At 37.3% G+C, this 23,868-nt stretch overlaps 6 protein-coding genes across 10 annotated transcripts; 1 reads left to right on the top strand and 5 right to left on the bottom strand.

Annotated features, from left to right (window-relative positions):
- Positions 1-648: 648 nt before the first annotated feature.
- LOC120013332 lies at positions 649-3,012 on the bottom strand. 5 transcript variants are annotated; one of them, XM_038865110.1, is made up of 5 exons: positions 2,479-3,012; positions 2,227-2,245; positions 1,568-1,914; positions 1,307-1,489; positions 649-1,217 (listed from the first exon to the last, which is right to left on the bottom strand). In XM_038865110.1, the coding sequence occupies exons 3-5, from the start codon at positions 1,907-1,909 to the stop codon at positions 951-953; spliced, it is 792 nt and encodes a 263-aa protein (XP_038721038.1). In that variant the 5' UTR covers positions 1,910-1,914; positions 2,227-2,245; positions 2,479-3,012; the 3' UTR covers positions 649-950. The 5 variants fall into 5 exon arrangements, with proteins under 5 accessions (XP_038721038.1, XP_038721039.1, XP_038721037.1 ...); XM_038865111.1 differs by lacking the exon at positions 2,479-3,012 and adding an exon at positions 2,020-2,098; XM_038865109.1 differs by lacking the exon at positions 2,479-3,012 and having other exon boundaries at positions 2,020-2,239.
- Positions 3,013-3,376: 364 nt separating this feature from the next.
- On the bottom strand, positions 3,377-4,308 carry LOC120011832. The gene is made up of 2 exons (XM_038862961.1): positions 4,047-4,308; positions 3,377-3,974 (listed from the first exon to the last, which is right to left on the bottom strand). Exons 1-2 carry the CDS (start codon positions 4,047-4,049, stop codon positions 3,474-3,476), a joined length of 504 nt encoding a protein of 167 aa, XP_038718889.1. The 5' UTR covers positions 4,050-4,308; the 3' UTR covers positions 3,377-3,473.
- Positions 4,309-5,497: 1,189 nt separating this feature from the next.
- LOC120013086 (adenylosuccinate lyase-like) lies at positions 5,498-10,229 on the top strand. Its single transcript, XM_038864732.1, has 10 exons — positions 5,498-5,795; positions 5,894-6,037; positions 6,284-6,499; positions 6,617-6,799; positions 7,257-7,478; positions 7,843-7,959; positions 8,384-8,527; positions 8,872-8,973; positions 9,237-9,305; positions 9,663-10,229. Exons 1-10 carry the CDS (start codon positions 5,586-5,588, stop codon positions 9,909-9,911), a joined length of 1,656 nt encoding a protein of 551 aa, XP_038720660.1. The 5' UTR covers positions 5,498-5,585; the 3' UTR covers positions 9,912-10,229.
- Positions 10,230-10,498: 269 nt separating this feature from the next.
- Positions 10,499-14,249, bottom strand: LOC120013088 (probable sugar phosphate/phosphate translocator At3g11320). The gene is made up of 4 exons (XM_038864735.1): positions 13,481-14,249; positions 12,710-12,813; positions 12,375-12,603; positions 10,499-11,062 (listed from the first exon to the last, which is right to left on the bottom strand). The coding sequence occupies exons 1-4, from the start codon at positions 13,922-13,924 to the stop codon at positions 10,916-10,918; spliced, it is 924 nt and encodes a 307-aa protein (XP_038720663.1). The 5' UTR covers positions 13,925-14,249; the 3' UTR covers positions 10,499-10,915.
- Positions 14,250-15,727: 1,478 nt separating this feature from the next.
- On the bottom strand, positions 15,728-20,311 carry LOC120013087 (proline transporter 2-like). The gene is made up of 7 exons (XM_038864734.1): positions 19,800-20,311; positions 18,847-19,071; positions 18,617-18,711; positions 17,693-17,882; positions 17,131-17,255; positions 16,360-16,575; positions 15,728-16,271 (listed from the first exon to the last, which is right to left on the bottom strand). Exons 1-7 carry the CDS (start codon positions 19,996-19,998, stop codon positions 15,894-15,896), a joined length of 1,428 nt encoding a protein of 475 aa, XP_038720662.1. The 5' UTR covers positions 19,999-20,311; the 3' UTR covers positions 15,728-15,893.
- Positions 20,292-23,282, bottom strand: LOC120012640 (lectin-like protein At1g53070). Its single transcript, XM_038864076.1, has 5 exons — positions 22,286-23,282; positions 22,181-22,183; positions 21,569-21,649; positions 20,999-21,018; positions 20,292-20,360 (listed from the first exon to the last, which is right to left on the bottom strand). Exons 1-5 carry the CDS (start codon positions 23,280-23,282, stop codon positions 20,292-20,294), a joined length of 1,170 nt encoding a protein of 389 aa, XP_038720004.1.
- Between the last annotated feature and the right edge of the window lie 586 nt (positions 23,283-23,868).

Genomic DNA, 23,868 nt, shown 5'->3' on the forward strand with positions numbered 1-23,868 from the left:
TAACATTAGAGGTCTAATTATTGCTGATTATTGCCATATGTCCAGCTGCGTCTTCTTTGATGGTTAAAAATAAAATTAGTTGGTCAAGCTTCTTAAATAACAACCTATATAAGTGAGGTCTTACCTAATGCCAATAGCAATCACAGAGACCCAAAAGGGCAAAGAAATATGTGATTGGAAAATGCTGGATCATAGCAAGCTACATAGTTGTTAGGCTGTAAATGTAAGTTTTTGGTTTGGGGTGTTGATTAACTGCCAATTGATAAATGTGTGGGTAGAGAGAGCTACTCATTTTTCATACCCAAATTATACCAGTATCAAGTATTTGAATGTGTCTTCTCAAGTGCAGTAAACTTTTGTTTGCCCAGGATGATAAGGTCATTGGTATTCCGGTGAGATATCGGCCGGATTTTTTGACGTGGCATCCACTATCGGATGAACATTACACATGGCCTAATGACATGACAAAATAAAATTTTGTAATTCATTTCTTTTCACCCGTGAAATTAAAAAAAAAATTACAAATCAATCCAAACAAATAAGTGATATCGCCTTCATCCTCCCTTGAGAAAATCCAAACAAAAACTGTGATGCATAAACTAAACCCAAACAAGTTAACAAAAGGAAGTTAACAAGTTAACAAAAGCAAACAAGTTAACCTATGCAAGCTGCTACATAAGTTTACATACAAAAGCAAAGGAAGTTATAATCTACATAGTTATGACTAGCTACACAAAAGGAAGACAATGATGTTCACCTATGCAAGCCACCATGTAAAACCCTTGCATAGCAGACATCACTGAAGCAAATTACACCAAAACAATATAACTAATATCACTTTCAGTACATGCATGTCATCGCTGCCATCCACACAAAGTAAATTGTCCACAAAATGTTAGATCAAGCTGCTGGTCACTCAATGCAAAAGTCTCTCTTATTCGTTCTTCTTTCTACAAAAGAAAACACTTCTTGATCCACCAGAGCCTACAAGCTACACAACAAAGCATCGATTTAAAACAACAGGGTGAGCATTTGCAAGCATCCAAATTCAACTGCAGCAGATGAAACATCACTTTAACAACCTCATAGTTGCGATCTGGATGATTTGCAGAATCAGCAAGTAGAGCAGCAATTCTTGCTGAACGTCGGACTGTCCTTGAAGAAGATGCTCCATGTTCCTCAATCAATGGTGGGATGATGGGTGCAGTCTTTCTCTTCTGCAATTAACATGTAAAGAAACATCACATTAGCAACCTGGGAAATACCACAGTAAATCAAACATTTTATTAGAAACATTTATATAAATCTTGCTATCTGTAGCAGTTGCTGATGATGAAAGCACGCTTGACATAGGATGCTTGGAAAGTATGTCAGCACCAAACATAATAGGAAGATAACCTTCCTTCTTCCGAAAACAATAATTTGTAGCAGGACACAATACTTTTGCATCAACGGCGATTAAACTTGGGTGGTCACCATCATGAGGCAACTAACACAGAAAAATATTACATCATCACTAATGAAATAACTTAAACTTCACAAGACAAAATGCTACCAATACAAATACCTCAAACTTTACAGCGCGATCACCAATACCGAAACTCGAGACATACAAGTTAATATGTCCATCAAAACACCCAAGCAGTCCTAAATCCATAAAATCAGCAGCAGTTCTGGCCTTAAAGACACAGCAACACAAACAACCAGTTACCCTGCGAAAGCTGAAAGTAACAAATTTAATGTTTACATGTAGATCTTTTGCCAGATGATCTAGCACAAAATCTCGAGACCAATGATTCATCATCAAATTCATCCATATGTGAACCTGACCACCAATATACTCATTAGTTTCTTCAGACATAAAACCACCATGATGGATATAGATGCTAAATCTACGATTATCTTCCATTACTCCTGCATGCTAAGCCAAAGGATAACCAAATATGCAAAAATTAGATGCACAAGAGCCCCAATTTTCATCAAACAGAATAACCCATTGGTTAAGAAAAAAGAACTCGCCTTTAGACACCTAGACAAGGGTTACTTCGGCCACAACCAAGATGTAAAATCACAATACCACATTCTTACACCAAACACCCTAGAGTGCAGATTCCAGTAAGAAAGACACAATAATGAGAGAGAAAAGGTAAGGGTTCCTAGACAAACATCAGAAATGCATGCAAACGAAAGTAAAGAACATTGTACACAATATAGAGCAGAGAATACCTGAGTCAAATCTGTGAAATCGTACGGCGCACAACTGAATTTCGAAGCGATGGAGAGACGAAACGAGCAAGAGATTTTATGGAGAGAAAACTGGTATCACTTCGCGGGAGACATAACGTTTGTCGTCAAACCTGTTGTTCAACTTCCATTAAACTAAGCGTAGATATGGCTTAGCATTTTCAATAAACTCAGAATGGATATGGGCTTCGCATTGTCATTTTACAGAAATTATCGAGTACCCCAACTGGTAAACCTCCCTGGTCCACAAACACAAAAACAGAGCCCAAAATATTTTTTTCCCTCTGATCGAAGTTAATACCGCCAGCAAAGGAAAGTACTATTATATCCTTTGGTTTGCTCTAACATTGCCAACAAGGTCATTAACCAAGGTCAAGATCGACAATTCCTAAACCTATTTGCATTCCAGGGCCCTTTTATCTTCCGTCTTCCTTCAACTTTCCCACATGAATAATCTTCGCAGCCAACAAAACTCTGCAATCTCTGTGAAAAATCTCATGATGTAGGGTAAGCAAAGTCATCATTTCTCTTTTGCTAAGAAAACTCGAAAGTTTTTGCAAGACAAGAGGCATATTGTCGGTATTACCACAACAAAAATTACCACAATATTGCCTATTATTTAAACATTACCAGTATGACCATGATGTGTTGCCCATTCAACAAAATCTATTTACAATACCAAAACATCTGATACAACTTCTATAATATTTCCCATGCACTTTAGACAGCAACAACCCGTCGCGAAGCGCGGGTTGCTTGCTTGTATATATATAATCTTCTAGAAGAGTATGGAGGTTAACAGGATACGACGGTGGCAATGGATGATAGTGCAAATGTGTGCAGTTGAGAAATGGTTTTCATGGAAATGGTCACTAGTTTGATACCCAGAAAGCTTATTATAAAATATGTTGTTAATTAAATGGTGTTTGCAGTAACAGCCCAACCCCCATGGGTCAATTTCAAAATCACACATTATCTTTGACTTGGTTTTTCAAAACCCTAGACTGTCTCCCTCCCTCTTTGAACCATTTTTTAATCTTGGGTTTTTCTTGAACAGATATTACTTACAATTACAGAATGGAATCTAATAAACAAACAAAGTGAAACAGAACAAATTTAATGAAAATATTGCTTCTTAAAACATCTGCAGTGTAAAATTTAGACCATAATCTGTATCACAAGTCTGAAATTAATTCAAAGATGACACAAAAAAGATAAGTCTTACAATATCACAGACCGCCTCGAGCCATTTGAGATGCTGTTTGTATGGCACCCTCAATCCTATTAATGCAAGATTTGTAAAGAAATTCCAGGTAATCAATGATGCTGTGCTCACAGGCACCTTCCATGGGATTAATCTCAAAAGACCACTCAACTAGTGTTGAGTCTTCTCCATATTTGACTAGCTTCAGTGAGTTAACCGATCCGTCTAATCCTATGTTGCTTGCTTCCATTCTGTAAACGTAACTATGCAGTGTTGAGTCCATGGAAACTAACCTTTCCTTGATCCATGACCTCTCTCCATCATCTTGAGGGAACATGAAGCCGGAGACTAGCCGAACATAGCCAGGAACACCTTCATTACCAGCTAAGTCAGTGACTCTTTCAACCATTGGCATCCATTCTTGTAGCCTTCTTGTTTGAGAGACTATTGTCCATACTTTCTCAATTGGCGCACTAACTACGAGTCCTACCACGCTTCGCCATTTCTCCTTTCCTGCTTCAAGTGCCTGCAGAAAATATGAACATATGAAACCAAATATGAACAAGAACAGCGTAAAGGGGGAAAGCTGAATTCATACCATGTTTATCCGAGTTCTGCAGGTTGCCAAGAATCTGCACACTTCTATCCTTTAACGAGCGTAAAACAGTTGGCTGTGAGCTGTTCTTGGAATGATCATCATCTTGCACTAGGATGTCATCATTTTTTTTTTCCTGGCATCATAGGTTGTAGTGAAGGAATCCTAAGAAGCAATGTACATAGTTTGGAGTGTCCTATGAGCAAGACAACTAACCTTCTTAGGAATCTACAATCATACATCTAACTTTTTCTGTAATTTTCCATTATTTCTGCATAATCTTGATCATATAAATGCCTTATCCGGCCAACGAATGCCTGTTATGGGACTCAATTCACATATATGAGGCCAAGCCGATTTGAGGATTGAATCATGGGAATGGTAAGTGTAAGAGTTAGATATAACTGGTTAGATAGAGAATCATTCGTGCCGCTGCGGCTCTTTTCGAACAACGGAAAACTTGTTCGAATTCAAATATATAACTCTTGACTCGTTTTGGGTCCGATTTCAAATTAGCTATATGTTAATGCCCACAGTTATAGAACGCACCCCTTATCGACATCGTTGTAGTCATATTCTTCGGCCATGGCTGACAACTAGAGAAGCTCTTTGTCACCCTATCAGGGGCTCCAGTTGATGACGCAAAGCCCAAACCGGGGTTTTTGAGTAGTGCTTCCTTTACCAAATAAAAAAACTGGGATTTGTGCAGCTAAAAAAAATCCACAAAGGACGAACAGAAGCGCACTGAATCCCGTTGACGGTGAAGGAAAACCATAAAAGAGGACTAGCAGCAGCAGCTGGGGACGCGGGTAGGGGTGGCAAAATTCTGTTTCGGGTGGAATTTCTGGTCCAGATGATCGGATTTATTCACCTAGAATTAAACTAGTTTGGACAAATTGGAGTACAAAATTTTTTTTTGTCTAGTTTAAATAAAGTCTGGATCCAAACATCGAAGGTTTATCCAATTTATTTATACAGACCTTAACCTGAATTATGTTATTGTCTGATTTACTTGTCTCGAATTTAAATTAATATGAATTTGATCAATTAAGCATATTCGAAAACCTGAATTAAGTTATTGTCTGTTTTACTTATCTCGAATTTAAATCAATTTAAATTTGATCAATTAAGTACGTCTGAAATTCAACTCGGATCCGAATATGTAAATATTTTGATCGTAAACACGTTATTTCGTTCGATTGGGAATATTTTTTTGTCACCCCAAAACACAGCGGAAGGGTATTACTATGGAAGGGGTGGGAGAAGAAGTCCGTTCTGAGGATGTAGAAGAAGAACGGTACAGTTGACGCAGTTGAGGGTATTATTGTAGTTTGATTTTCTTTATTGTAAATAAATAAAGATAAATCAAGTCATTAATATTAACAAAAATCTAATGGTCAGTCTTGGCTTTGAAAATCTAACGGCTGTGAAGGGGGATGGGACTGAATATGGGTGGGAGACTGAAAGCAGTTCCGTTTCTTCTCGCTCGCTCCCTGTGAAAAAGCTAGGGTTCACTGCAAGCACACACACTTGAAAGCATTCATGGAGTGCGGATTGCTCAACCGCGGTCGGTTATCTTCTTTAAATCCCATATCAGCAGCAACGACGAGAAGAAGACACTCGGAGTCAAAAGAATTCTTAAGTTTTCACTATCCATTGAATTCTTCGTTTCAGCTCTCTACATCTTGCTCTCGCAGAGGCTTTATCTGCAAAACATCCACCCTCAGAGATACCAACATCTCCACTCTACCGGTTGTTATTTCACTGTTGGCTGCTTACTTTCTGTGTTTTTTTTCCCGAGTTTCTGAATTTGTATTTTTTTTTTTGCCGGTTTTGTTTTGGTATTGTAGGCTATGAATTTGGCGGGAGAGAATTTTGAATCGTGGAGTTTAATGGCTTTGTCGCCTTTGGATGGTCGATATTGGGGTAAAGTGAAGGACTTAGCTCCTTATATGAGTGAATATGGTCTAATCTATTTTCGTGTCCTGGTTGAGGTAAGTTTGTATTGTTCCAGACATTTGAAGTTGTTTTTTTTTTTTTTTTGCATGATTTCTTAGTGAGAATAACGTATGAAGTGCCTGAATTTAATGCTGATTGTGTGACACCAAGTTTCATGTCTCCATGTAGCAACAATAATCTCTCTCTCTTTTTCTTTTTTTTTCCTGATTCTTCCTTTTCTTGGGGATTTCTCCACCATAATATAATGAAGAGTTTCATTGTAACATTGATACCTCTGTCAGATCAAATGGTTGCTGAAGCTTTCCCAAATTCCAGAAGTTACAGAAGTTCCTAGCTTTAGTGAGGAAGCCGAGTCTTATATGCAAGGACTGATAACTGGATTTAGCATCAACGATGCCTTGGAAGTTAAAAGGATTGAGAAAGTAACAAACCATGATGTAAAAGCTGTGGAATACTTCCTCAAACAGAAATGTCAATCGCATCCAGAGATTTCAAAGGTTGGGGGTGACTGGATTCATTCATTTGAGTAATGCTGGTGTGCTCATTTCCATTTGACGTAATTTTTAAAAATTTTGGAATGAGTTTTTGTATATTTCCTTGCTCAAACAACTCAGGTGCTTGAATTTTTTCACTTTGCTTGCACATCTGAGGACATTAACAATCTCGCCCATGCATTGATGCTCAAAGAAGCAATAAACAGAGTTATATTTCCTGTCACTGATGAACTGATCAAAGCATTGTGCAACATGGCTAAGGATACCGCTCATATTCCCATGCTTTCACACACTCATGGGCAGGTGAATTTTCTTTTCTTTGTATGGGGTGATTTAATAGTTATTCTTTTCTTTATCTCTGAGAGCCTGCTAGAATGTTTGAACCTCGCTGCTGTATTGCATATGCAAGTTTCACTAAAACAGTAACATTGTAATCTTATACAATAAGTACAGAGAATATAATTTCTTTTAAGCAGCATTTTTTAAAGGGAGGATCATGGACCTCAACTCCTGGGATTTCGGAGATCTGAATGTCGATGTTTATTCCACTATGAACTCTATGGTGCTGTCTACATTGGTGGTACCCACCATGTTACTCTTTAATGAAATGTTTCTTTGCATTTAAAAAGATGGAAAAAAGAGACAATCTTGGTTGGTTCTTGTATTGCTTTTGGTTTTATATTTTACTTAATATCCAGTAGCACGGTTTAGTTTAAGTAACTCATAAATTGATCGTTGATCATTGTATCTTTCCTCTTAGCCAGCTTCACCAACTACTTTGGGAAAGGAGATTAGTATATTTGCTGTCCGATTGAGCAGAGAGAGGCAGGAACTATCTCAAGTTGAAATAATGGGGAAGTTTGCTGGTGCAGTTGGTAACTATAATGCACATCTTGCTGCATATCCCGAAATCAATTGGCCTCAGATTGCTGAAGAGTTTGTCAAATCTCTTGGGTTGTGCTTTAATCCCTATGTTACTCAGGTACTTCCTTGTTTTTCTTCTAGTAAGGTGTTGAGGTCAATCTATTCAGATTTCTCAGTCTGTAGTTTTTTATTATATTCAAGATACTAACTGCTACGCACCAGCAACCCGTCTTAAGCATGCTTGATGATTTTTTTCATGTCCTTAAGTCTTTATCAATATCTAAATGCGGGGGTTACCTCAAGTGCAACTTTTCAGTGATTGTCAGTATAAACATGGAAATGTCTTTTGCAAGATTTTGTGTAGAACAGTGATTAAGTACCAAAGTTTTTCTTGGAAGGGGCTGGGATTATAATCCCTGTCGATAGAATCTAAATGAATTCAGGTAGTTTTCTGATTGTGTTATTTTATACTTGTTTGGCAGATTGAAACTCACGACTATATGGCAAAACTTTTTCATGCAATTGTTCGATTCAACACTATATTGATTGATTTCGATACTGATGTATGGAGCTACATCTCTAAACGCTACTTTAAGCAGGTGAGCAATTCTGACATAGCATGAATACTGTTTTCTCCCCATCTTTCTTTGTAACAAACCTAGGCTATGAGTTGTGGCAGCTCATGGAGAGGAGGTTTGGTGTTGGGCTCGAGCCCATTTAATTAATTGTTATCAGTCTTATTAGGTTGGCCTGTATGTGGTCTTGGTCTAGTAATTTAGTTTATCATAGGCTTTACCTTGTGCCATAGGGTTTAGTTATAAGGTTACTTGGGAGAGTATCCTGGTTATCTGAAGATTGCTTAGCCTTTTAGGGTTCTCTTTCTTTCAAATTCCCAGTACTTTGCTTCAGTTAATAAAACTAGAAAATCCAAGATTTCCCTTGGGCAATTTTTTGGTGCTGGATTTGTTTGGTTTCTTACAATCTTATACAAGACAAGTGTGTCATGTTGAAAGTTTTTTGCAGATAACTAAGGCTGGTGAGATTGGCTCCTCGACTATGCCTCATAAGGTTAATCCTATTGATTTCGAAAATAGTGAAGGCAATCTGGGTAAAGCTATTGGAAGTTTGCGCCATCTTGCTGAGAAGTTGCCTATTTCACGATTGCAGGTAATCCTTAGGATAGTTTTCCTTGTAACTTTTATGCCTTTACTTTATATGTTATTTCATAATTCTAGGCCTTTTTTAAAATCTGCGTGCTTGTAGCTTTAGTTCGCGGTTACTTCATTGAGGCTGCTAATTACCCAAGGATCTGTTGTCTGTATATGAGCATTTTTCTCAAACATAACCAAAAAAGAAGTATGATTCTTGTGATCTTTTGAAGGACCTGTCTGCCTTAACTAATCAAGGAGCTATTGTAATTCTATAATCGTAGATAGACTTTTGTGGTGAGTTCTAAACTGTCTTCTGCTTCACTGGTGAGATAGTTCATTTACTTTATGTTATTCTTGCAGCGTGATCTAACTGATTCAACAGCTCTGAGAAACATGGGTGAAGGATTAGGGCATTCTCTTCTTGCCTACAAAAGTGCGCTTGTAGGGATAGCGAAACTTAAGGTATGCAACGTATCTATAGATGTTGTGTGGTTGGTTAATGGGAACTTTTTGAAACTGCACGACTCTTGGTGGTGATTGATAGAGTGGTATATTTTGCTTAATTTTTATTCGACATCAATGGCCCGGTGTCTTCATTAACTTAATGTAGTTGGTATCTTTGCTTCATCTGCGAAACACTTTCACTGATACTTCTCCAAATTCCAGTTTTATTGCCTTCACCTTGGGCATTTGTTTTGATTGAATTTGGATTTTGCTTGCTTTAGGTCAATGAAGCTTGTTTGCATGAGGACTTGAACCAGGCATGGGAGGTGCTTGCTGAACCAATACAGACTGTATGTAGTTCTCACTCAACTTTTAGACTAAACAATTTTAAAGAAATTTAAATGCATCCGAGTTATTATACCATCTGTTACTTTCCTTTATTGCTTGTGTGTAGTTCTAGTTGCCAGTCTGAAATACAATGTCCATTTGATTGAGTGCCTCTCTATTGGTTGCATGTGATCCAGGTTGTTATTAACCAATGTCCAAAATTTTTTTTTTCTTCTTTATGGACTAAGATTCCTGATTAGATGGTTTCTTATGGTTTATGCATAAGGTTTTTTTGCACCATGTGTCTTCTGTTCCCGCATTCCTTGGTGTTTTGTTTGTTTCTTTATTTTATAAGACATATTTGACCACTTTATATACAGGTTATGCGGCGATATGGTGTTCCAGAGCCTTATGAGAAGCTGAAGCAGCTAACCAGGGGACAGGCAGTAACCGAAGAAAGTATAAGACAATTTATTGAAGGCTTGGAATTACCTAGAGAAGCAAAAACCAATCTTTTAAAGCTAACACCCCATACCTACATTGGAGCAGCCACTGAATTGGCCAGAACTGCTGCTGATACAGCTTTGAATTTAGTGAATGGTGTGAAGGTTTTAGAGACCGACAGCTGATAGAACTAATGATGGCGCAATTGTTGTAACTTAGTATGTTCGGCTGCACCATGGGACCCAATATGTTCACTGCAGCATGTTAACCGGGTGAGGTAAAACGTGGTTCATTGAGATGTTTAAGTTATAGGGGGGAATCCTGTTTCCGAAGGAGAGTTTATGTTTTGCAATCGGGAATTCGTACACTGGGAAGTAAGAACTTGTGGTTGAAGTTTTGGTAGGAAATTGCCTTAATGTTGCTGTGATTGCTGTGAACCTCTGAGCTCGATTGTACACTTTCCTGATCTGTGTTTGCAATAAGCAAAGATTATGTGGGAATTATTTTTGTTTGGATTTTTCAATTTCCTGAAAGACCAAAGTAATGGATTGCTGAAAATGTGAGTCATGGCAAACAAATGGTGATTACAGGCAACTGATGTTATCTATTGGGTGACTACACCAACGTGCAAGGACAGGGTTTACTTGGAATATTGTATCAGGATGGACTGGTGAATGGCGTCATCGCCTTAATTTTTTTTTGCTTATTCAATATCTTCTTAAATTTATTTTTCTTATATGAGGTACATGCTTAGCAGTCTATAAAACAACACTAGAAAATGGTAAAACTATTTAAGTTTTTATCATTAATTATTCAATATAACAAATGTTAATAACAGTCCGATTGTATTGAGAGCCAAATCCTACCCCCTGAAAGAATTTTTAAAGTGAAAAAAAAAGGAGCAAAAGACAATGATATTCCTCTACAACCCTAATCCGGGAATGCAAGAAACAAATTGTCACTTATTGAAACTTTTCTACCTTGGGCTAATCCTGCTGCAGTCATAAGGCTAATGGAAACCAAATCTCCAGGCTTCCAGGCGAAAAATATAGTATCTAGATCGCAAAATCCACAGATTAGCGACGCAGCACGCCCCAATATTGCTTCCATGAACGTTGTCGCTCTATTTTGCACCGATAAAAACAAAATAATCGAAAATTGCAACTTAAGCCTTTTTCTTGATGATATGTCATTTACTTCTTTTCTTGGCTTCACTGTAAAGGATTACCCCAAGGACTGTAAGTGAGTAGCCAAGCATTCCAGTGACAGAGACGGGATTTCTGAAAATTAAAATCGAAACTACCACAGCCACAGCTCCTTTGGCATTTCCAAGCACCTGTACAACCAAAGAACTCCATTAACATTTTACTGAACACCCCAACAGTGTCTTATCAAAACTGAAGCAGGTATAAACTACACAAAGAAAAGGAAAAGACACGAGGAGATACTTAAATCATTATAAAATTTTATACCCAAAATGAGGGAGCAAAACCACCAGTGAATAAGCATTTTTTATGACCACCTCTCAAATTGCGCAGGGATACACATTGTTCATTTGTATTTCGTCAGTTGTGCAGATCAAAAATCTCTCTCTTTTATTTCTAAAGGAGACCTTAAAGTCCTGTTTCCCTTGTGTGGTAAAACCTATCAAACCATTTTTCTTCTTCAAGTGAAACATATCAAACCAAATAGCTTTCCATGCATCTAAAATTCTAGAATCTCTAAAGAAGCTCATCAAAAAGTGATCGCTACAATAGACTCTTTCCTATGGCCCATATAGCATTTCCATTCTATAGGGTTGAGTACATAGGAATGTAACTAAAATAATAAAATCAAATTGGAAATTGAAAGATTATTCCTCAACTCCCCCTATGATCGAGAAAAAATGTCTCACTAAATCATGAAAGGAAATTCTTGTTTTCATTGCATTACTACTCATACAGTAGCTATATAGCTTCCATAATACAAGAGCAAAACCTTCCCTAGTTTAGCATCTTCTCAGCACCAATAAATGAAAATACTTTATGGCATTTCTCAGCACATAATCACAAAGGAACTAATATCAATGGAACCTCCAACAGGTGTGAATAGATTCACATAATTTTTTTCAAGTATCTTGAATTTTATTCCTAGCCTTTCACCTTTTTTGTGCAGTACTATCTCATTTTACTGTCCAAGACCAACATTCAACAAATACAAGCATGCAAAACTAAACAAGTCCACAAACAGTTAGCTGCTTAACAAGTCTCCTGCAACAGATCTTACGTGTATAGAGGCAAAGTCTATTCCGAAGCCAAAAAAGTCTAAAATCTGAGCCCACTTGTTGATTTGTGAAAACAAACACCAGAATGCATATAACTGGAAATTAGCATACAAAGAAAAGGCCAAGCATCTGGAAATGGGAACTGTTACTAATACCTGATATTTCTCATATCATGCCAAAATATAGACTCCCGCAATGCAAACTTCATAAAGGATTAAGATGACTCAAGCTAGACTTTCCTAGTTCTGCTCTGAGCAAAACGATAACCACACTATCCTAGTTCTCTTTTGTCTTCAGGGATAAAGGGATAAGCACTAAAGAAATCAGAATAGGTTATCATGTCAATCATCAAATGCAAAGTAAAGGAACCAGAAGAATTGCATACCTGGAGAGTAAGAGCACTGGTGTGTTTAGTGACCAAAAAGTTGGTCAAGTTCACAAAATATGCTAGCGCTGAGTTGAAAAGTAGATACCAGATGATCTTGATGTCATCTCTAGCTAGAGCTATAGTGATGCCAACCACATTTTCCTCCATAATAAGTGTTGCAGGAAGAAGAAACACGACTGCTATTGGAGCCATGTATAGAAGAAGGTTCATTGAATTCAGCTTCTCCCTATGAAAGGGTTAGAAGCACTTCAGAATCCATTCCCAGTTTAATAAAACTCGAGATATAATAATAATAATAACAATAATAAGAAGAAGAAGAGAAAACTCCCTACCCATCAGAAGACAACAAAATCCCTTGTAAAACTGATTTGAGTGCCCTTGCAGCTGTAGCTGCAACACATATAATAAACCCAAATAGATGGAAACTTGGTTCGCCCTATAGCCATGGAAGATGGATGCACAAAAGAAGAAAATAAAATAAATATTGTACGCAAGTGGTTTTAGCAATTGCAGACAATATAAACAAAATCCAAAAGTTAAAGACGGAAAAAAAAAAAAAAAAAGAACTTTGAAGATCATCAATCAAAATGCAGAATCAACATGTCTTAACTACACATAATCTAAACAGTTACAGACCTCCGAAATTGCATAATATAAGCTTTCTTTCAACTGCATAAACTTTTAAATTAATTCTAGTTCAGGCATTCACCTGTTCCATATACATAAATGACTTTCAGAACCTTAAAGTTCTCGAGGACTCGACCTGTATAGAACTTAGCTTACAAGCCAATCAAGCAATTGAATCCGACAAGCTGGACTAATCTGCCACGCCAGCTCTCAAATACGAACAAGAACATAATTGAAATTTTTAGCTTTCTTTCTTATTCATCATTCAAATTAGCTACTACTATCTAATATCTCTCAATTTACGGAAATAAATAATTCATCCCTATGCGACACTAAGAATATACCCTTTCAATCAAAGACAAACCATTTGAAAATTTCAATTAGCCAAAAAGTTACTCAATTTCAACAGATGATCAATCAAAGCAGAGCCATTACCCAATTCGAAATCATTCCAATAAAATTAACCTCATACATACCCCGCTCGCAATGACGACCCCTGTAACAACCGGAACCAGCGTGACGTATGTTAGCCACGCCTCCCTCTTGAAAGTCATCAAATACGCGAACACCGCGGTGAAAAACGGCGTGGTGGCTCCGATCGCCTGGTTAAACGAGACGGGCAAGAACCTCAATGAGATGTTTCCAAACACGACCGACACACAAAACACAAGACTGAGCGCGGAGATCTTGAGAAACTGGACCCTGGAGCGAATCGTCTGCATAGGAACCATCTTCATCCACGCTATAGCGATGTAGCTCAACAGGGAGCAAGCGGTCATGTGGCACATGGTGAGGAAGATGGGGTACTTGAACCCATAATTGCTTAGCAAGTATTTATTCAGTAACAGAACCCCAATATTGGAAGAGTACCAGCACGACACCAGCCCGATCGTGAAAAACCTCGACGACGCCCCTTTCATTGTGAAGATCCGGCGATTCGTTTCGATTCAAACGGCTCAGATTGTTATACAACCAACAATACTACACCGTGTCGATTGTGTAACGTCAGGTACACTATAAATGCGTCGATATGAGCAATGGCGGATTATGGGGCCCGCCTTCCATGGATCTGCATATAGCCTTTTACAGCAGAAAAAGCAGAGACACGCAGAGACAGAGAAAGATAAAGGGTTCTTCAGACACACAGATTCAGAGAGATTCAGAGAGACAGAGAGAGAGGCAGAGTTGAATGAGTATTCCCTTCTTTCTTCGTCTCTGCAGAATAAGCTAAGAAAGACGAGTGGGGGGATTTGTTCCGTTTGGGGTTATATTAAATAATCATAATTATTAAGTTAATTGATGGGAATTAATTAACTTAATTTAATTGTAATCTCTTCTTGCCATGGAAAGGCCAAATGTTGGGTCCTCGTGGACTTCTTTGCGTGTAGTTATTTTGAGTTGGGTATTTAACAAGGAAAGTTACAATTTTTATTTTCACATATAGATGACCGGTAATAACATTTTTGGGTACTGAATAATCTGACTCAGTTCAATTTGAAAACTCATTTTTCAAACGTTTCAAATTAAGTCTTTTCGGATAGTCAATAATCTGACATAGCTGAAAAATTACGTCTAAATTGTTAGGTGTTTGATAATTATTTAATTTAAAATGATTTATTAAGCTGAAACTCCTTTCTCTTAAAAAATATTGGTGAATTGTACGCACAAAGAACCATAATTATTTATTAAATTTTTTTAAAAAATTTAAATTTGATCAAATAAGATAAAGGCATTATCAAATATAACTAACTAAAATGCTTTTTTCAGTAGAAAAAAAAATTCAAGATGTTGTTAGGGAGAAGCACACTACTTGGAGCTTAGTCTCCGGAGAAAACTTTTATCTCCACACGTTTTGAACACTATAAAGTCAAAATAACAATAATAATTTAGACTGTAATAGGTCGGTCCAAACGCAGCCTAATCTTTGTATTTAATAAAATAAATAAATAAGTCATGCAAGGGGCATCCTTAGATGGGTCCCAAATAAATTATTGCGGTGGGACCGTATCCCTTAGTTCTTTCTTCATCAATCTCCTTCTTTTTTCATCAATCTCCTTCATTCTTAATTATGTGTTAATTTTCTTAAAAAATATTTTTTTAACATAATTATTGCATAGTCATCCAAATGTTGCATTGCTATTTTTTTGTTCGTTTTATAATGTTGAGCTAATTTTCGCAAAGATAATGACAAGCGAAGCTTTAAAGAGAACAATGGAAGTAATAACTAGAAGGTTTTGAAATTTAATGTTTTTTTAATCAATGCCCAATGTTAAAAATCAAAGTCCCACATCGAAAAATTGTGAACCGAGAGGCGCATTTTTCTAATAAAAAGACAAAGCCTTGAGGTTCTCGATGTATCTACGAGAACAGAATAACACAAAATGAACAATACCTCTGATGGATGGGTTGGGCCAAATGATAAAGTGGATTTGTTGGTTTTGATGAGGTTCTACACTTTTTCTTTTTTTTTTGAAACAGAGATTTGGAAAGGGGTAGGATTCAAACCCACGACTTAATAGGTAGATGATCCCTTACATGCACTGTGATTGTCATTCAACCAACGACTCACTTGCGGGGTTCTACACTTCTACTACTTGTGCTTGGACAAATGGAGATCCCAAAATGATTTTAATTATTTTTTAAAGTGATCTAGTATATATAATAGGTCAATAATATCATTTAACCAAAAGGGTTTTTCCAAAAGAAAAAAAAAAAAAAAAGAGTACAATGAATTGAAGGCCAAACCTAAAATATGGCACTTATTCTATGCTTCAAATTGTAATCTAAACTGTCACAGAAACATGCATCGAAACGCATCAATGGAGAACGCATCAATGGAGATGCAAATATCGAGGGAACTAAAACAGAGAAAAACCAACTACTCTTGTTTCATAGATCTGCAAATACATGGTAAGTTTTGGAATCCACGGCTATAAGCCTCAAGGCTGCAGCAGCTGCTGCAACCGATGCGCATCCAAAGAAGCAAATGTTGAGCCAATGCCAGAACTTTTGCCAGGAATTCAATTTGTTTTTCTTCGCGATTAGATACATGTGGTTTGCAAGGATAAATGTGAGAGGGAACGTGCTGATAGCGCCGGTAAGGCTCATGAAATCACCTAAGAAGGGCAGAAGAGCTGAGACTAAGGTGTTAATTGCCAAGTAGCCGCCTCTTACTGCTATTCTGAATGACAAGTTGCGGGGCGACAATGCACTTCCTTTAATTCCATACTTGGTATCCAAATACTCGTACATTGGACTCGCGAATATCTACAAGAAGAAGAGGAAGTAGGTCAGCACAACACAGCAACGGCAAAAACAAAACAACTTTACAAAGACTCAGATAAAGGACGAATACATGCAAAGCGATCACTGTCTGGAGAAAGGCAGAGATGTTGGCCAAGGTCTTCACCCAAACAGGACCATTGACGTTGTTGAGAAGATAGGCCGATGTTGAAGATCCATAAGCCCAGTAACCAACGAAAGTAATCGCATACATTGGCAAAACTCCAACAGTGAACTGAAAGTACAGAGCTTTCATCATGTTCTTGACGACTGGCTGCCTTATTGTTGCCTGTTGGAAGAATTAGATCATGAAGAAAAATATAAGAATTCGCAGGGAGATAAATATAATTTAGACGGAAATTTTTTTTTTTTTGAAAGTAATGCTGTAGGTTCCGTGACTATACTTCATCACTACATAAAAATTTTCGTCTCTTGGAACACCTAAATGCGGTGAAATACAGATTGCCGCCAAGAGAACAAGAATAAAATCTAAAGCCAATAAGATCTGAATATTTGGTTTTGGTCAAAGAAAAACAATGAACGAACAGTTAAGGCGTACTACAAAATTTTTGTAGCCAGGCTGCACACATTTTGAACCTGATTTTCATGCACTTTGTATAGCTTGAATTCAGCTATAGAGGTGATCAAAAAGGTGGCAAGTGGCAACTACCGAAAACTTCAATTTTTAATAACCAAATATCAGAATGTAGAACTCCCAATATATCTAAAATATTAAGAATCAGTAGTAACTGATTGCACAGCTACTACAAAACCAATATTATTACACGGTTCTAACCAAGTTCGAAGTTCCATATGAACTCCGATAATCTGTATCACATCTTACCTGTATTTCTGGGAGCATTCCTGTATTGAATGCAAAAACAAGATTTGCGCAGGCCCCAATTGTTGTAAATATTTTACTTGAATTTGTTCCATGGATGCTGTAATCCCTGGGTGGAGCTTCCATTCCTGCAACAGCATTGAGATTCTCAAAGGAAATGACTTGTAAATATAACCCGAAGTAAGATCAAATGCAGAAAATCAAAAAGAATCTTGTGCAAGTAATTTGATTGATCCCTCGACCATTAGCTCTCTATTCAATTAAGACTAGACATCTCAGCCAACTTTAAAACCATACTAAGGCACTTCCAGCACTCATGTAATGCGTTAAAAAGTAGAGAACACTCTTCTAATGACTTGACTGGAAGAGTCAACTCCACCATGTTGAAAGTTTAAAAAATATGCATAGGTCATACCACTAAACCCAAATACAAGAGAATTCGTTAACTTAGGCAATCCCATCAAGGCAATTTAGTTGATAGGTAAACAAAAAGGCAGAGGGTCGAGAATTACTAAAATAAACCTCAACTGCTTTCTAGCACCAAATCAATAGTACATGGAATTACCATCTTTAAGAGACAGAACAAATGCTATAACAATGTACAGCAGACTGAAAATTGTTGAGAATCCCAACCATACTCTTAGAGCCGACAAATGAGGAATTGAAATGGCAAATAAGGCACATCCAAACCCAGCTATGGCAATGAAATACGGAAGCTTCATCACCTCGTCGTCCCTGAAAAGAACATAGACAGCCTGTGTTGGAAAAACAGATGAGAAACGATTAGAAGAGAAAAGAAGCAACACGCAACCCTCAAACAAATACACATTATCATATTTATTTATTTCTTACAGTGCCAAAAGTCCTAATCACTGAAGCATGTCTAATCCATCACAAGCTTAATGCTTAAACCTATCTTTATCTAAATGTCACAAGAATGTTTAAATTATAAAGAGAAATAGCAAGATTCTTTAAACTAAAAAGAAAACAGAACAAGACCATGAATATCTAATGTCAGAGAACTTGGTTATGAATTCAAATGAATCTCCACAACCATAACTTTCATAAATGATAGAGAAGACTAATTATGTTCAATTATATTTATGGCATGCAAAAGGCCTTGATGTAAACTTGAAAATATGCACAAGGCTTCCGCAATGGACGAGGTCAGGGACAGGCAAGATGTACACAGACCTTACCCCTACATAATATGTGGAGAGATTGTTTAACTTATGACCTCTAGGTTGCACCTCTGCAACTCTACCACCAGGCCGCATGTTTGCCTATAAAAGACAAATAACTATTGTGCACAAGGTTCCCGCAGTGGATGAGATTGAGGACAAGCAGGATGTGCGCATAACATATGGAGAAGATGTTTCCAGGCATTGAACCTGCGACCTTTAGGTTGCACCCCTGTAATTCTACCATTAGACCACATGAATACTGCTAGAAAGGAAAAAGAAAAAAAAATCTCCATGATCAATCGTACCTTTAGGGCTGATCCAGCCAAAATGATGAACCCCGTGTTGATCATGAAAAGGTTTACATATTGCAATGCCCAAGTAAAAGAATAAGCCTTCTTACCTGCATTGACAGCCACATCAAGCTGGGCAAAATTATATAAACATTTTCAACAAGAAGTCAAAATAACCAGTTCAATAGGAATAACTCAAAATCATTGGAAAAGGTTCATCTTTCTATTGTCCTCTTTATTCATACCATATAGAGCCCCTGCAAGATCCCTGTACCTTATATGCCTCTTGCCACCATATTCATGTAGCTTGGCAACAAGAGTATTTGCATATAATGAAATTGCTGTAGCTAAAATTAAGCCAACCACACCAACTTTCCAACCCAGTGGAACCATGATTGTCCCAGAATATCCAAGGACATAAGCACTGTTGATACCAGTGGTGAGGACAAAACCCACTTGAAACCATGAATCTGTGAATTCCATCAAAAAGAAGAGAGCAAATGTAAGAGGTCAATTTAACACCAAATCACTTATATAAACTAATTTCTGTCACCTAATTAATAAGATTAAATACAAAACTTTCATGTGTCAAAACAGACACAAGATGAACATTTATGACCATGTGATGTACAGCAAACCTAAGGAAATAATCCAAGATGAACAATGATCTCCAACTAAAACATTAAACTATTCTTTGTATCACCATGATTCTGCTTCACATAACTAACAATTGAAACCTATCATGCACCATTTCAAGGTTTTCACAGCATCAAATCCAATAATATAACCAAAATAATAATAATAATAATAGGTCGTTCTTCGCATCCCAAATGGATGAGAACATTGAAAACAGATGTTTCATATTCCAAAGCCAGAGACCAAAACTTCACCAAAGCCTTTGTCCCACAGTTTGGGGGTCTGCATCAATTGATAAAGAAATCAATTGCATTCTCCTTTGGGTTAATCCTCCATAAGTCTTAGCATAGTTTAATTCCCGGCTACCATCTAGAACACAAGCAATCAACACCCCAAAACTAATCCACTAAAATTAACCATATAAATTGAAAATTATGCAATCTCATCAGTACCCAACACCAATAAGAACAACCCAATTCACTACACAGAACATGAATTGAAAACAGCAGAAACATATAAAAACAACCCCCATAACAAAACAAAGATAGAGAAACAAACGAACCACTGCTAATCTGATGTGCAGTCTCAGGAACCTCAACGCCTAACTTGTCTTCTTCGGTCAAATTCTGATTCCAACTACCAGAATCTCCTTGAATATGTATCCCTTCCATGCTCTCCAAAAGCAGCGCCTCTCCCTCTCCTTGATCCGCCTCTCCTTCTTCTTGAACAATATCTGCCAAATCCGCCGTATATATACCCATACAACTAATGAACCAAACTAATCACCAGCTAAGGATCTTCAATTCCCAATTACAGAATAACATTAATTCCTTTCCACGGGAGAAAAACACTGTCCCTATCGGAATCAAATCCTCTAAATTCTTCTTCTTCTTTTTTTTTCATTTTCCATAAAAGAACGCTTTTTTATGCGAGTCAGGATTTTTGATGGCGTGGCCAAGTTCTTGGGAGTTGCTAGTCGTGGATTTTATTTAGGTACGGCGGAAGAGACGCCACGTTTTGTGAGTAGATACGATTCTTGCACTGACGTACTTATCTAGTGTAGATTATACGAATCTGTGAAGGAAACTCCCAACTGTCCAACCCGTTTATTAATCCTTTGAATCTGATGTTAAGTAACCACAATGATAAAAATTTTTTGAAGACAACAAAATGTATTGAAAGATGTGTTTTGATAATGTGATTAGACCAACAAAATATATTGGTTCAATAATGTAAATTTACTGACTTGATTTTTGATGTAATAAAAATGGAATCCAGTATTGATTTTTAATATAATTGTGAGTATGGTACAAATGGATCCCATGTGTTGAAGCCAACAAGGAAGACACCAGTGTTCCCTTCCCCCATGTTATTCTCAATAAAATTGAGACAATAAAATTATATTGTTGTGCACGCTTATGTTAAAATGCCTCACAACTTATAAGTTAGTCAGTTATAAGTCTTATCTTATAACCTGACAGCTTATAAGCTAAGTTTATTTTTATATCTTATAACCTAACTTATTTTCGCAAAGCATAAACTTCTATCAAACGGACCCATATGACAAGCTCCTGCTCGCCATGAAGAAGATTGGCTTGAAAGCATAAAATAATTAGATTTTTTTTATAAACTACAATAAGTAGTATAATATATTAACTAGTTTGAGGCGGATCATCATGGTTCTCCAAATTTATTACCAATGTGTGGAATATCAACACTGCATGAGATGATTCATAACTAATGACAAGTTCATAGAAGTACCAAACAAGCTAGAACTGGAGCTGTATAAGGCAACATTACGTACTATGTTCATAGCAACACTTGCATTTGCAGATTCTTGATCTCAGACAAAAAAAAAATGTGCAACCATATGAAGCATATGTTAGATGCTGTGAATCTATTTGCCAAGTTTCAACATAACTAGCAAGAATCAATCAATCAACAACAGCACCAAATACAACTAGAACATCAGACTAAAATTTTGAGTAAAACAAACACTAGAAGAATTTTTGGGACAGTTCCAGCATATTCTAGAATTACAAATTCAAGGAAACAAAAGAAGGCTGAGAAGGAAAAATATTGTTTCTTGTGTTGCTATAACTCAAAAATAATCAAGAAAAACTCTAATAAAGAGAACTACATGGAACTTGGAAGGGAACTTTACGGCCAATGAAATAGCTATAATATCATTTGCATGAAGGTTTCTGTGTAGGGTAGGACTATAGGTAATTCACATCTAAAGAAGAAAAGGGAAACAAAGACGCTGCTCATAGCTTGTTAGAGCATTACAATATCCAGAATGCCAACAAACAACTCAAAAGACTACTATACTTGGAACTTGATTTGCAGTGGCATAACCAAAGGGAACATTTTTACATTTTAAACCAAATGACCGCTTGTTGCTTGATTGGGCTAGAAAGAAAGAAAAAACAATTTCTCTGAGAAATAACCTGAGTTGGACCTATTTGCTGATAACTGGATAACTACAGCAAAGTTTTGGCTTTTCAGTCACTTAACAAATTTCCAGATATCATCAATCTGGAATGGGGATGCTCCCAACTGTTTTCTGTTTGTTTTTGATCCTTACTCTTTGGCTCTTTCTAATCCTCTCATTCTTCACTATCACAGTTTTATTTAGTATTTACTAGTTTCGTCCTTTGCATTAGGAGAAATTAAAAAAAGGCATCAAGGGTATTGATTTCTAGTTAGACTACGACAATAAACTTCTCATAACAGGTCACAAAATTCAGCATATAAAGATGGTTAACATTGCAGGACCTCTATGAAGGAAATATACCCAAGTATCTTGGGAAATTTTCAAGCTTATACAGAGAAAAAGTATTCTCCATGTTACACATGTTGTACTACACTGAATGCATGTCTATATTACACAAGGCTTCTGAAAAAATATTGGAAGAGGAACTAGGCAATCCCTCATATTACCAGCTACATATGCAGATATACAACAGAAACTACAAAGATACCGCAACAACAAAAATTCACAAAATTAGATCACAGAATCCATACCCTAATTGTTAACACCTTTACCTTCTTCCTCCACAACCAGAGAAATCTTTTCATACTGGAAATCTACAGGCTGCCCATTGCATTCAACAGGGAACACTGAGTGTCTACCAGCCAAAATCGCCCACACAAACAGCATCACAAATGCCAACAGAGCTCCACATCCAGTCACAAAAATCAGTCGAGCAAAAACTGTCAGAGGACAAACCCTACGCCTGTGCGCACTAAATTCTTCACCATTCTTGTCCTTATAAGTCCTTGGATCCACAGGCAATGAGTGCATCCAATTAGGAACCTTCCTTGAGCTAAAACTCCACGCATAAATGCTACTGGTCTGCGATGAATTACCGCTAGACGAACCTAAACCAACAAAGGCAACATTCTCTCCCCACATTTTTGACAAATCAACAGAATAAGCGAGAACCGGATTGTATGGCCTTTTATCTCCCAATCTACTAAGCCTAACTTCCACTCTCCTCGAAATGGCATTGAAATCGATCCAAGATCTCAACTTTTCCCCTCTATCTAGGTCCAACTTCAGAGGCTTGACATTATTAATCTTAACGGAAACAAAACTACCCACATTGATCCCTGCATTGCTACCAACAGAGGTGTCGAATTCAATACCCAGAAAACTTTTCTCCTTCAAAACCCCAAACGACCCTTGACCCACAAATTTCGATGCCAAATTGTAAGGACCAACAATGAGAGTCAGCGAAGGAGGCGACTTACCGGGTGAAACCGAGAACGAGAAATCTGTGGAAAACGAAGTCGTTTTGGTGAGATGGAAGGGCTCTTTGTAGAATATAAGACCGGAGCTCGACGGCATCGAGCGCGTAAGTTGCACGTAGGACTGAGAGCCATCACCGACATTTTCGGCATCGCCGAGAAGGGAGATCTGGGTATCGAAGTTGCGGTTGTTGGTGGTCAGAATTTGGAGCGCAAGAGAGGGAATGGGGCTTGCGATCAGGATTAACAGAAAGAAGAAGATGACGAAAATGTGAAAGAACAACGCAGCCATGATTTTGAAGAATTTGGATCAGGCGAGCAATGAATTTCTGGGGTTCGAAAAACAGAACAAGTTCATTTAAGGACCCTATCAGAAAATTGTCTCGAAAGAAAAGAATAAGATTCAGATTTCACTACATAAATCCCATTCACCCACAAGAATTACCCAATGAACCGAAATTTCAACACTCACAGATCATTAATTTTCATCGCTTGGCTTCTTAACCTAGTTGGTTAATTAGAGCATTCACATCAGATTACCTAAACATGAATCTGTCTGTAAAATAGGGAAAGATTATAGAGATTTTGTCAAAATAAAGCTACGTATCAGATTACCTAGAGGTTCCCTATTTTACAGAATATGAACAGTAGTTCCCTACCTCTAGAGAACCACTATTCACTTCCCTAAACATAAAATAACATTTTTTACTACTTTATTTTCTCCTCTCTCCTCTCTCCTCATTTTTTCCCTGCTCTCTCTCTTCACTCCTCTCTCTCTCCTCACTCATTTCTTTCCCTCTCTTCTTTCTCTCTCATCTCCTCATATTTTGACTCCTTTCTCTCTCCTCACTTTTTCTCTCTCTCTTCTTTCTCTCTCC

The sequence above is a fragment of the Tripterygium wilfordii genome, chromosome 13, assembly GCF_013401445.1.
Source record: "Tripterygium wilfordii isolate XIE 37 chromosome 13, ASM1340144v1, whole genome shotgun sequence".
Lineage (NCBI taxonomy): Eukaryota > Viridiplantae > Streptophyta > Magnoliopsida > Celastrales > Celastraceae > Tripterygium > Tripterygium wilfordii.